This window comes from Phaenicophaeus curvirostris, unplaced genomic scaffold (assembly GCF_032191515.1).
Source record: "Phaenicophaeus curvirostris isolate KB17595 unplaced genomic scaffold, BPBGC_Pcur_1.0 scaffold_115, whole genome shotgun sequence".
Classification (NCBI taxonomy): Eukaryota; Metazoa; Chordata; class Aves; order Cuculiformes; family Cuculidae; genus Phaenicophaeus; species Phaenicophaeus curvirostris.
In genome coordinates, this window is record NW_027206736.1 from 439,096 (window position 1) to 452,875 (window position 13,780).

Consider the following 13,780-nt stretch of genomic DNA (forward strand, 5'->3'; position numbering starts at 1 on the left):
GCTCTGCAGAGGGATCTGGATCCATGGCTGGAGGGCAGGAGGCTCTGCAGGAGGATCAGAGGGATCTGGCCAGGCTGGATCCATGAACTGAGTCCAACAGGATGAGGTTCACCCAGGCCAAGTGGCAGGTCCTGCCCTGGGGACCCAACAACCCTGAGCAGCTCCAGGCGTGGGGAAAAGCAGCTGGAAAGCTGCCTGGAGGAGAAGGACCTGGGGTTTTGTCGACAGCGGCTGAACATGAGCCAGCAGTGGCCCAGGTGGCCAAAAGGCCAGTGGCATCTTGGCTTGGAACAGCCGTGTGGTGGCAGCAGGAGCAGGGCAGGGATCGTGTCCCTGATGTGGTCACACCTCAAATCCTGGGCTCAGTTCTGGTCCCCTCACTCCAAGAAGGACCTTGAGGGGCTGGAGCGCGCCTTGAGGAGGGAACGGAGCTGGGGAAGGGTCTGGAGAACAAGGGTTCTGAGAGGCGTCTGAGTGCCCTGGGGCTGTTTATCCTGGAGAAGAGGAGGCTGAGGAGACACCTCATTGTCTCCAACCACCTGGAAGGAGGTTGTGGAGAGGTGGGTGCTAGGCTCTTCTCCCAAGGGACAGGGGATGGGATGTGAGTAAACAACCTCAAATTGCACCAGGGGTGGTTCAGGTTGGTTGTTGGGATATTTCATTCTTTCGTGGAAAAGATTCTCAGCCCTGGCCGAGGCTGCCCGGGGTGGTGGTCGAGTCCTCATCCCTGGAGGGGTTTCAAAGCCGGGCAGATGAGGTGCTCAGGGATGGTTCAGTCAAGGACAGGGACGGATGGACTCAGTGACCTCAAAGGTCTTCTCCAACCAAACCGTTCTGTGACTCGTGGTGCTGTTTGAGTCCTTAGGGATGAACCAGAGAGGGGGAGCCATGAGGTCCACCCAGAGCTGGAGCCCCCTTGGACCTGACTCCCTGATGGGCTGCGATCTCGCTTTGAGCTGCTCCCAGTGACACTCAGGACCTGCTTCGCTCTCCATTCCAATTTATTTCCCACGGCGTGTTTATCTGAAGCGGTTTTGAGCAGTGGAAGGGAACGAGGGACGTGATGTTCGCTCAGCGACAGGAGCACATGGTCGGGATGCGATTCTCAGCCGCCCATAAAATGCTCAAATGAAATCAATTCCCTTCCCGGCTGCTCGGCGGGGACCATTTCCAGCCCAATTGCGTCTCCCCGTTGCAGATCCTCGCTCCGAGCTTCAAATCCAGGAGCTAAAGAGCAGCTTGGGAGGCTTCTCTAATGGGATTGTTGGGCTTGGAGGTGGTGGGATTTGGGATGAGACCTTCCCAGGGCAGGATCTGCAGAGGGATCTGGATCCATGGCTGGAGGGCAGGAGGGTCTGCAGAGGGATCTGGATCCATGGCTGGAGGGCAGGAGGATCTGCAGAGGGACCTGGATCCATGGCTGGAGGGCAGGAGGATCTGGAGAGGGACCTGGATCCGTGGCTGGAGGGCAGGAGGATCTGCAGAGGGATCTGGATCCATGGCTGGAGGGCAGGAGGATCTGCAGAGGGACCTGGATCCATGGCTGGAGGGCAGGAGTCTCTGCAGAGGGCTCTGGATCCATGGCTGGAGGGCAGGAGGATCTGCAGAGGGATCTGGCTCCATGGCTGGAGGGCAGGAGGATCTGCAGAGGGATCTGGCTCCATGGCTGGAGGGCAGGAGTCTCTGCAGAGGGATCTGGCTCCATGGCTGGAGGGCAGGAGGATCTGCAGAGGGACCTGGATCCATGGCTGGAGGGCAGGAGGCTCTGCAGAGGGATCTGGATCCATGGCTGGAGGGCAGGAGGATCTGCAGAGGGATCTGGATCCATGGCTGGAGGGCAGGTGGCTCTGCAGAGGGATCTGGCTCCATGGCTGGAGGGCAGGAGGCTCTGCAGAGGGATCTGGATCCGTGGCTGGAGGGCAGGTGGCTCTGCAGAGGGCTCTGGATCCATGGCTGGAGGGCAGGAGGCTCTGCAGAGGGATCTGGATCCATGGCTGGAGGGCAGGAGGATCTGCAGAGGGCTCTGGATCCATGGCTGGAGGGCAGGAGGCTCTGCAGAGGGATCTGGATCCATGGCTGGAGGGCAGGAGGATCTGCAGAGGGATCTGGCTCCATGGCTGGAGGGCAGGAGGATCTGCAGAGGGATCTGGATCCGTGGCTGGAGGGCAGGAGGATCTGCAGAGGGATCTGGATCCATGGCTGGAGGGCAGGAGGATCTGCAGAGGGCTCTGGATCCATGGCTGGAGGGCAGGAGGATCTGCAGAGGGACCTGGATCCATGGCTGGAGGGCAGGAGGCTCTGCAGAGGGACCTGGATCCGTGGCTGGAGGGCAGGAGGATCTGCAGAGGGATCTGGATCCATGGCTGGAGGGCAGGAGGATGTGCAGAGGGACCTGGATCCATGGCTGGAGGGCAGGAGGATCTGCAGAGGGATCTGGCCAGGCTGGATGAGGGTCCTGCCTTCCTCCCAGTCTCTCTGGCATGAGGGATCACATCCAGGGTGGTGGGTGCTGCTGTTCCAGGGAGGAGGAGAAGGGTTCTGCCGTCCTCCCAGGTTCTCTGTCTCTCTCCCATCCCCAGAAATGGATCCAAAAAGCCGTTTGTCCGTGGGCGCCGTGACCTGCGTGTCCCTGACTCCCCGTAACCTTGCGGCGCCGCGGTCCCCTGGGGAGCTGCGTCCCCGCTGGCCCTTGCGGCCGCCTCCCGGTTGCTTTAGAGCGAGATTCCCTGTGTCAGCTCCACGTTTTTCACTTCCGATTAATTTGATGGAGGAAAGCGATGAAAAAGCTCCTCTCCCTTAATGATCAAAGCCGAACGCGGCGGTGGCCGCCGCAGCCTGATGCGAAGCGACAGCTTTGCCGCGGTGCTCGCCCTCGCGCCTCGCCGGCACCGAGCTCAAAGCCCAAATCCCGATTTCGTGGCCCCTTTTCTTCCCCCCAGTTTTTTCAAAGCCCGCCCCGGCGGGAGGTGGAACCGGGGGACGGCGGCAGCAGCGGCACGGCTCCAGCACCGAAGGGGTTAAGGGGGACTTGGAGAGCCCTGCTTGTTTTGGGGAGCTGGGTCTGGTTTTGGGGAGCCCTGATCAATCGGGGGATCCCTGCTCGATTTGCGGAGCCCCGTCTCTTCTGAGGAAAGGAGGTTGTGGAGAGGTGGGTGCTGGGCTCTTCTCCCAAAGGACAGGGGATGGAGGAGAGGGAATGGCCTCAAGCTCCACCAGGGGAGGGTCAGGATGGACATCAGGAAGAATCTCTTCACGGAAAAGGTTCTCAGGCCCTCGCAGAGGCTGCCCAGGGTGGTGGTGGAGTCCCCATCCCTGGAGGGGTTTAAGAGCTGGGCAGATGAGGTGCTCAGGGAGGGTTCAGTCGTGGACAGGGGCAGTTGGACTCGATGATCTCAAAGGTTTTTCCAACCGTGGGATTCTGTGATCCCATAGTTTCTCTCTTGCCCTTTCCTCAACGACCTTTCTCACCCAGTTTTCTCAGGAGCGTCGCTTCTCCCTCCAGCACAATCTCATAGAATCACAGAATCACCAGGTTGGAAGAGACCCACGGGATCATCGAATCCAACCCTTGCCATCAATCACTAACCCATGTCCCTCAGCACCTCGGCCACCCGGCCCTTAAACCCCTCCAGGGAAGGGGACTCAACCCCCTCCCTGGGCAGCCTCGGACAGGGACCAATGACCCTTTCCGGGAAAGATTTCATCCCATCCGAGAGCTCAAGGACCTGCACCCTCCCGGCAGCCCCGGCGCTGACCCGGTGCCGTGGAATTTGCCCGGCGGCGCGGGATGAAGCGTCTGCCGCGTTCCCAGCCCCTCCGGCCTCCTCCTCCCGTCCCGGCCATGGATTTGTCTCCCGGGATGGAAAGATTCCCGGGCTCCCCCGGCGCCGCCGCTGCCCATCGATCGGCAGGCAGCGCCGTTAAGTAGCTTTTTTAATTACGCCGTCGTGCGGGAGATTGAATTGAGGCTAAATGGGTGCTCGTGGCCCTTTCCTCTAATTAGTTGGGGAGGATTAATCATGTGGCGGAGGGAGGCGGCACGAGAGAACTCGGGGAGAAATATCTCCTGTGCAAGGAAGTGACTCCGACCTCGCTGCAGAGCTGCTCCCGCGGCACCCGGGGAATGGGTTGGGTTGGAAGGGACCCCAAAGCCTCTCCAGTCCCATCCCGGGACACCTCCCACGGGATCAGGGGCTCCAAGCCCCATCCAGCCTGGCCTTGAACCCCTCCAGGGATGGGGCAGCCACCCCTGCTCTGGACAACCTCGGCCAGGGCCTCCCCACCCTCAGCATGAAGAATTTCTTCCAATGTCTCATCTAAATCTTCTCTCCTCCAATTTAAAGCCATTTCCCCTTGTCCTGTCACTCCAGAACCTTGAGAAAAGTCTCTCCCCAGCTTTCCTGGAGCCCCTTTCCATACTAGAAGCTGCTCTAAGGTCTCCTCGGAGCCTTCTCTTCTCCACAACCCCAACTCTCCCAGCCTGTCCTCGGACGGGAGGTTCTCCAGCCCTCGCATCATCCTTGGAGCCTCCTCTGGCCCCGTTCCAACAGCTCCATCTCCTTCTCCTGCTGAGGATTCCAGCCCTGGCCCCAACCCTCCAGCTGAGGTCTCCCCGAGAGGAGCAGAGGGGACAATCCCCTCCCTCCCTGCTGGCCACGTTCTCTGGATGCAGCCCAGGACACGGGGGGGTTTCTGGGCTGCGAGCGCACCTTGTGGCTCCTGTGGAGCTTCTCCTCCCGCAGCCCCCCAAGTCCTTCTCCTCAAGCTGCTCCCATCACACCATCCCCAGCTTGGGTTGCATCCGCGCGTTCCCCATTTTACACCGTGGGGCATTTCCCGGTTTCCTGGCTGCTGGAAGCTCCGGAGAAGCCGTGACGGTGTGTTCCATGACGTGTGCCGGCACCGGAGGCTGCGCCAAGGAGGCTTTGCCTGGTGCATCCATCACCGCCGCTTTCTGGGAAATCAGGGAGGATTTTGCTGTTCGGATCCTTCGGGAGCGCCGGCCGCTCCCCGTGCCAAACTGTGGCTGAAAGCGTCTCCCATCTGGGTTCTGCTCGGCACAACCGGCACCGGCCGGCGCCGAGGAGCAGGAGGGGAGAGACCTGGAACGCTCTGGGCTGCGGGCGTCGTGGTGAGCGGCCTCCTTGGGAGCGAGGAGGGTGAACGGAGCTGATCTTGGTGGGAAATCCAAGAATTCGGGGCCATTTCCCCTCCGTCCAGCCCTTTTCCTCCTCCCGACGCTCCCCCAAGGCTCTGCCGGGAGCCTCCGGCGCTGCAGCCCGGCGTTCTTTGCGGCTCAGCGGAGCTCGTTCCAAGGTCAGTCCTACCCCGAGGCTGCTGCCTGGGATCCGCTGGGCTCGCTCGCCCGGGGCCACCACCCCGAGGGGTTGGGTAGCCACCGGAGCTGCTGGGAGGAGGGAGCTCAGCGCTTCGTGGCCACCACAGGCTCCGCTTTTGCTGTGGTTGCAGCTCTGTAGGCAGCATGGGGGCTTGGAACATCCACGTCCCAGCTCTTCCCGTGGCCTCCTAGGAGGGACCAGGATGGGAGGATCCGGGAGGAGAAGTGGAAAGGCAAAGAACCCTCAACGTGAGGAGGAGAGGGAGCTGTTGGAACTCACTGATGTTCAGCCTAAAGCTTCTCCTTCCGATTTAAAGCCATTCACCCTCGTCCTGTCACTCCAAGACCTTGGAAGAAGCCCCTCCCCAGCTTTCCTGGAGCCCCTTTCCCTACTGGAAGCTTCTCTAAGGTCTCCTCAAAGCCTTCTCCAGAGTGGACAATCCCAACTCTCTCAGCATGTCCTCGGACGGGAGGTTCTCCAGTCCTCGCATCATCCTTGGAGCCTCCTCTGGCCCCGTTCCAACAGCTCCATCTCCTTCTCCTGCTGAGGATTCCAGCCCTGGCCCCAACCCTCCAGCTGAGGTCTCCCCGAGAGGAGCAGAGGGGACAATCCCCTCCCTCCCTGCTGGCCACGTTCTCTGGATGCAGCCCAGGACACGGGTTGGAGAGGAACCAAAGGCTGCTCTCCACCTCTGGTCCCGGGCGGCTCGGATTCTCGGCGCGGGGACGGGGAGGGGGTGTCTGGCTGCAGATGGCAGGGGTGGGTGGCAGAGCAGACCTGTGCTGCTATAATTACCGCCTGGAACGCCCGCGGATCTCCAAGCCCTGCGGCAGCGCAGACCCGACAAGGACTATTTTTACCTCCCCGGCGAGATGAGCCGCGTGCCGGGGCCGGGAAGGGGAGCCGGGAAGGGGAGCCGCGCGCCCCCATCGGCCACCAGGGCCAGGAGGATGCTCCTCACAAAGACCTGGATGGAAGCTGGGGACCATGGGCTGGTGACCCCTTTGATGGGAGCAGGGTGCTGGGACACTGGGCTGAGGGCCACGTCCCGGGGACCACGTAGAATTATAGACTCATAGAATCACCGGGTTGGAAAAGACCCGTTGGATCTTTGGAGCTGTGATTGGAGCTGTGATGCTAGGGAGCACGTCCTGGGGACCGTGTCACTGGGACCGTGGTGCTGGGGACCACGTGCTGGGGACCACATCCTGGTGGCTCCATCCCGGAGACCACGTTGTTGGGACCATGATGCTGGGGACCACATCGTTGGGACTGTGGTGGAGGGACCGCGTGCTGGGGACCACGTTGTTGTGACTGTGATGCTGGGACACTGTGCTGAGGGCCACATCCTGATGGCCCCATCCTGGAGGCCACATCGTTAGAACGGTGACGCTGGGGACCACGTGTTGGGGACCTCTTCGTTGGGACTGTGGTGATGGGACCATGTGCTGGGGGACACATCCTGATTGCTCCATGCTGGGGACCACATTGTTGGGACCATATCCCCTTGTGTCCCCCCATGTCCCCCCATGTCCCCTGGTGTCCTTACATGTCCCCTGGTGTCTCAGACGTCTCCCATGTCCCCTCGTATCCCCCTGTGTCCCACTATGTCCCCTGTGTCCCACATCCCCTCATGTCCCCTCATGTCCTCCTGTGTCCCCCTGTGTCCTTTCATGTCCTCCATGTCCTCTCATGTCCCTCTGTATCCCCTCATGTCTCCCATGTCCCCTCATATCCCCTTGTGTCCCCCTGTGTCCTTTCATGTCTCCCCATGTCCCCTGGTGTCCCACATCCCCCCATGCCCCCTCGTGTCCCCCTGTGTCCCCTTGTGTCCCCCTGTGACCTTTCACATCCTCCCACAACCCCTCAAGTCTCCCATGTCCCCTCGTGTCCTCCTATGTCCCTCTGTCCCCCGATGTCTCTTGGTGTCCCCCATGTCCTCTGTGCCCCCCTGTGTCCCCCCGTGTCCCCCTGGCCGCCGTGCCAGGATCCCGAGGTGGCATCTCCTGGTCCCTGGGCAGCTCCTGGAGGAAGGTTCCCAGCCCTCCGGACGGTGCCCGTCCCGGTGGTGCCGTGGGCGCCCTCGGCCGGTGCCGCCACCAGGCCCCGTGGAGGAGCCGGCACCGAATCCGGGGGAGGAGAAAGACGGGGAGAAGCGAGGAGCCCCCAGAGCAGGTGTCCCTGACCGTGTCCCCGTCTCTCTCCCCTAGGTGAACGTCACCGTGGATTACATCCGCCCGGCCAGCAGCGCCACCGAGACCGTGCCGGCCTTCTCCGAGCGCACCTGCGCCACCGTCTCCATCGGAGGGATGTAAGTGTGGCCTCGGGCAACCTCCACGCTCCGGCTCGGCGCTCAGGGGGGCTCACCCAGGGGAGGCTCAGGCCGGAGAGGAGGAGGAACGTCCCTATGGAATGAGGTGGTGGTGGTGGAGTCTCCATCCCTGGTGGGTTTCAAACCGCGTGTCGTTATGGCACTTGAGGATGTGGTTTGATTGGGACAAGGCTGGACTGGATGAGCTTGGAGGGTTTCTCCAACCTCAGTGATTCCATGATGGGATGGATCCAGAGGGACCTGGACAGGCTGGAGAAGTGGGGCTGGAGAACATCAGGAGGTTCCACCAGGCCAAGGGCAACGTCCTACACCTGGGTCTGAGAAATCCCTGGTTTCCATCCAGGCTGGGGATGGTGTGATGGGAGCAGCTTGAGGAGAAGGACTTGGGGGGCTGGGGGAGGAGAAGCTCCACAGGAGCCACAAGGTGCGCTCGCAGCCCAGAAACCCCCCGTGTCCTGGGCTGCATCCAGAGAACGTGGCCAGCAGGGAGGGAGGGGATTGTCCCCTCTGCTCCTCTCGGGGAGACCTCAGCTGGAGGGTTGGGGCCAGGGCTGGAATCCTCAGCAGGAGAAGGAGATGGAGCTGTTGGAACGGGGCCAGAGGAGGCTCCAAGGATGATGCGAGGGCTGGAGAACCTCCCGTCCGAGGCCAGGCTGGGAGAGTTGGGGTTGTGGAGAAGAGAAGGCTCCGAGGAGACCTTAGAGCAGCTTCCAGTACCTGAAGGGGCTCCAGGAAAGCTGGGGAGGGGCTGTTGGTCAGGGAGAGCACAAGGGGAAGGGAAGGGTTTCAAATTGCAAGAGGGGAGTTTTGAGGCAGGAGGATGCGGTTTTGGGGCAGGAGGATGCGGTTTTTGGGGCAGGAAGATGCAATTTGGGGCCGGAGGATGCAGTTTGGGGCAGGAGGATGCAGTTTGGGGCAGGAGGATGCAGTTTGGGGCAGGAGGATGCAGTTTGGGGCAGGAGGATGCAGTTTGGGGCAGGAGGATGCAGGTTTGGGGCAGGAGGATGCAATTTGGGGCCGGAGGATGCAGTTTGGGGCAGGAGGATGCAGTTTTGGGGCAGGAAGATGCAATTTGGGGCAGGAGGATGCAGTTTTGGGGCAGGAGGATGCAGTTTTGGGGCAGGAGGATGCAGTTTGGGGCAGGAGGATGCAGTTTGGGGCAGGAGGATGCAGGTTTGGGGCAGGAGGATGCAGTTTTAGGGCAGGAGGATTCGCTCTGGGGTCACTGGAGGTGCACGAGGAAGCAATCGCGTGGCGGAAAACCCGCTGCCTCCTCCAGTTTTCCGCATCTTCCCCATCTGCGGAGCCTCTCGCCGAGCGCTGCCGCCTGCTCTTAGCGTCTCCGGCTCCAAATTGCATCCAAATCGCTCCCGAGTCGCATCCCAGCTCCGGCACGAACCCTGATGTGAATTTGCGGGGCCGCTGCTCCCGTTGACTTCATCGCCGTAATCAGGCACGGGGCGAGCGCCGGGAGCTGCCGGGGGGAGCGCGGAGCTGCTCCCTCGCTCCCCGCTGCCTCCGGCTCTGGGGTCGCAGAGGGCAGCGGCTGCTTCCAGCTCTGAGTGCTGGGAGCTGGAATAGACCCAGCTCTGCCCTCCACGTCCCTGCCTCGTCCCTGCCTGAATCCTTGTCTGAATCCCTGCCCCGATTCCTGCCTGCATCCTTGTCTCTGTCCCTGCATCCCTGCCTGCATCCCTGCCTCATCCCTGCTTGCTCCCTGCATCCCTGCCTGGTCCCTGCCTGCATCCCTGCCTGATCCCTATCTGAATCCCTGCATCCCTGCCTCGATCCCTGCATCCCTGCCTGATCCCTATCTGAATCCCTGCATCCCTGCCTCGATCCCTGCATCCCTGCCTCAATCCCTGCTTCAGTCCCTGCCTGATCCCTGATCCCTGTGTGATCCCTGCCTCAATCCCTGCATCCCTGCTGGATCCCTGTCCGGATCCCCACCTGCATCCCTGCCTCTATCCCATTCCATCCCACACTATCCCATGACATCCAAGCAACCCACACTATCCCACAGCATCCCACCCCGCTCCACAGCATCCATGGCATCCAGCGGCATCCCATCCCACCCCACCCCACAGCATCCCGTCTCTTTCCACAGCATCCCACGGCATCCAGCACCTTCCCACCCTATCCCATGGCATCCCATCCCATGGCATCCCATCCCATGGCATCCCATCCCATGGCATCCCATCCCATCCCATCCCATCCCATCCCATCCCATCCCATCCCATCCCATCCCATCCCATCCCATCCCATCCCATGGCATCTCGCACTGTCCCATCCCTCATCATGAAGAAGTTCCATCTAATGTCCAATCTAAACCTTCCCATTCCAATTTAAAGCTGTTCCGCCTTGTCCTGTCACTCCAGAACCTTGGGAAAAGTCCCTCCCCAGCCTTCCTGGAGCCCCTTTCCCTACTGGAAGCTGCTCTAAGGTCTCCTCGGAGCCTTCTCTTCTCCACAACCCCAACTCTCCCAGCCTGTCCTCGGACGGGAGGTTCTCCAGCCCTCGCATCATCCTTGGAGCCTCCTCTGGCCCCGTTCCAACAGCTCCATCTCCTTCTCCTGCTGAGGATTCCAGCCCTGGCCCCAACCCTCCAGCTGAGGTCTCCCCGAGAGGAGCAGAGGGGACAATCCCCTCCCTCCCTGCTGGCCACGTTCTCTGGATGCAGCCCAGGACACGGGGGGTTTCTGGGCTGCGAGCGCACGTTGTGGCCCCTGTGGAGCTTCTCCTCCCCCAGACCCCCAAGTCCTTCTCCTCAAGCTGCTCCCATCACACCATCCCCAGCCTGGATGGAAACCAGGGATTCCAACCCTGACGCAGGTGTAGGACCTTGGCCTTGGCCTGTTGGAACCTCCTGATGTTCTCCAGCCCCACTTCTCCAGCCTGTCCAGGTCCCTCTGGATCCATCCCGTCCTCCTGGGGTGTCACCTGCCCCACTCAGCTTGGTGTCACCTCCAGCCTTGCTGCAGGAGCCCTCGATCTCGCTGTCGATGCCGTTGATGGAGACGTTGAACAGCGCTGGTCCCGTGATGGGAATGGCACAAATCCCTGGTGGGGAGAAAAAAGGGTTCCAAAGCTCCCTAAACCCCAATTTCAGGAAAGCTCAGAGCTAGGAATCCGTGGGGCTCCTTTCCCAGCCGGCAGCGGGGCCGGGGTGCTGCATTTTCATGGAATCATAGAATCACTAGGGTGGAAAGGACCCACGGGAACATCATTTTGAGGCAGTTTTGGCCCAACCGGTGAGTTTTGGGGGTGCCGTTTGGGCGCTGCCAGAGCCAGGTGGGGTTTGGATGCTGAAAACACCACACAAAACCTTCCCTTTTGGATTTTTTTTGATTTTTTGAGGGAAAAACTGTGAAATGAGTTCAGGGGGGAGCTTGAAAAGAGCCATTTTTGCTTCGGCTGCTCTTTTAAGTGGGAAAAACTGCATTTCACGGCCTAATGGGATTTTTTTCCCTCACTGCAAAGAGCTTTTCATCCGTGTTTTCATATTCCCGTTCTTTAATCTGGGATTAACTGGGGATGCAGCTTCCCAGTGCGCGGCGGCTCCGGCTCAGCTTTGATTTGGAGGGGAAGGGCTGGGAATTGCGGTTTTCCCTGCCCGGCGCCGGGGATGTGGGAGCGGAAAAGGGGCAGGGACAGAGCCTGGGGGCTGGTTTGGGGTCAGGGAATTCCCTCTTGGGGCTGGTAGCCCTGCTCCCCGCTTTGGTGGCCGCTTCAGAGAAGCACGAGGGGATCAAGTGGTCTTGGAAAGGCTCCGGGTTCCGTGGCTGGGCTCGTTGGGTCAACAGTGGGACGAAGGAGAAAGCCAGGGGATGGATTCTACCCCCTCCACGTGGAGCTGTTGGAACGGGGCCAGAGGAGGCTCCAAGGATGATGCGAGGGCTGGAGAACCTCCCGTCAGAGGACAGGCTGGGAGAGTTGGGGTTGTTCAGCCTGGAGAAAAGAAGGCTCCGAGGAGACCTTAGAGCAGCTTCCAGTAGGGAAAGGGGCTCCAGGAAAGCTGGGGAGGAGCTCTTGGTGTAGGGACAGGACAAGGGGAATGATTTTGAGCTGTAAGAGCAGAGATGGAGATGAGATCTTGGGGAGAAATGTTCTCCTAGGAAGGTGAGGAGGCCCTGGAACAGGTTGCCCAGAGAAGCCGTGGCTGCCCCATCCCTGGAGGGGTTCAAGGCCAGGTTGGATGGGGCTTGGAGCCTCTGATCCAGTGGGAGGTGTCCCTGGGTTGGAACTGGATGGGCTTGGAGGTCCCTTCCAACCCAACCTGTTCTATGATTCGGGTTGGAACTGGTTGGGTTTTGAGGTCCCTTCCAATCCAAACCGTTCCATGATTCAGGATCAAACTGGGTGGGCTTTGAGGTCCCTTCCAGCCCAACCCATTCCAGGACTTAGGTTGCAACTCGATGGGTTTTGAGGTTCTTTCCAGCTCATTCCATCGCTGTGTGAACACCAACCTGGCTTTGCAGAGCGAGCTGCTTGGATCCCCGGGTGGCTTCACCGCCTGCCGTGCCGGGAGTGCCGGGAGAGCCGGCGCAGGGTATTTACCCACCCTGGATCCCGCGGGCAGCGGCTGCTGGTGCTTTGCGGTTGGAGCCGGGTGTGCCGCGCGGTGCCGGGGCAGAGCCGGGCTCGCGCCCAGCAGCCGTGTGGGTTTTTTTTGCAGCCGGAGCTTCTGGAACGGGCCCAGAATTGGCTGCTGCTTTGCAAGCTGCTCCCTCCTCTGGGAAGGAGCTGCCGGCTGCCGGCTCAGCCCTCGGAGCGCCGCGGGAGGAGGAGCGCGGAGAGGCTGCCAGTGCCCGGCCGAGGGCTGCCAGAGCTCGGGGCTGGCACAGCGCCGGCTGCAAGCTCCACGCTTGGAGATCGGCCATCGCGCCGTTAAATGCTGCCGTTCCCCGATCCCCCTCGGCTTGGGTTGGTGCAGCCAGAGTTCCACACGCCGCTGTGATTCTGTGGCCTGGACAACAACCCTGGGCAGCTCCAGCCTAGGAGAAGGCTGGCTGGAAACTGCCTGGAGGAGAAGGACCTGGGGGGGTTGGTTGGACAGGAGCCAGCAGGGGCCCAGGGGGCCAAGAAGGCCAAGGGCATCTTGGCTTGGAGCAGAGCCGGCGTGGCCAGCAGGGCCAGGGAGGTTCTTCTCCCTCTGGCCTCGGCCCTGGGGAGACCGCTCCTCGAATCCTGGGGTCAGTTCTGGGCCCTCCCCACCAGAAGGATGTTGAGGCTCTGGAGCGAGTGCAGAGAAGAGCAACGGAGCTGGGGAAGGGGCTGGAGAAGAAGCCTGAGGGCCCTGGGGGTGTTTAGCCTGGAGAAGAGGAGGCTGAGGGGAGACCTCATTGCTCTCTCCAAGTCCCTGAGAGGAGGTTGTGGAGAGGAGGGAGCTGGGCTCTTCTCCCAAGGGCCAGGGGACAGGACGAGAGGGAATGGCCTCAAGCCCCACCAGGGGAGGGTCAGGCTGGACATCAGGATGAAATATTTCACAGAAAGGGTTGAAGGAGGTTGCTCAGTGCCAGCAAAGCCCCATCACATGGTGCTGTGGCCTGGATGGAGGAGGCTGAAGGGATTCCCGGTGGGAATTCCAGTGATTCCAGCCCCTCCAGGTCCTTCTCCTCCCGGCAGCTCTCCAGCTGCTCTTCGCCAAGCCTGGAGCTGCTCGGGGTCGTCGTGACCCACGGACAGGACCCGTCCCCCCCGGCTCTCCCCATCCGGCAGCTCCGCTCACCTGCTCCAACCTGGGAATCGTGGCCTCCTAACCAGGCTGTGATGTAGGGGCCGATTTAACTCCGATGGTTAACGATCCCTCCGTTAATGCTGCTACTTGGGGATTTAACGCCCCTGCCCTTTGACCGGGGGAAATGAGGAGAACTTTGATTTCATGCGGATTGGAGACTCGGGGAGTTCAGCACTGGGAAAAGCTGCTGAGCCGAGAGGATTAAAGCGCAGGGGCTGGGAGGGAGCAGCGGGGATGCAGCTGAGATGGGGGGGAATGAGGCTGCGACAGGGAGTGGGGGGGCAATGGGATTGGAATGGGATGGGATGGGATGGGGAGAGGAGTGGGACTGAGGGCTCCAGGCTGTGCCAGGCGGGGACCAATGGCCCGTGG

At 61.2% G+C, this 13,780-nt stretch overlaps 1 protein-coding gene across 1 annotated transcript in view; it reads left to right on the forward strand.

Annotated features, from left to right (window-relative positions):
* Positions 1 to 13,780, forward strand: part of SND1 (staphylococcal nuclease and tudor domain containing 1) — a 100,266-nt gene that overhangs the window by 36,538 nt on the left and 49,948 nt on the right. The window contains exon 12 of the mRNA XM_069882302.1: positions 7,550 to 7,650. Coding sequence (XP_069738403.1) covers positions 7,550 to 7,650 — 101 coding nt within the window. The remainder of the gene's footprint in view (positions 1 to 7,549; positions 7,651 to 13,780) is intronic.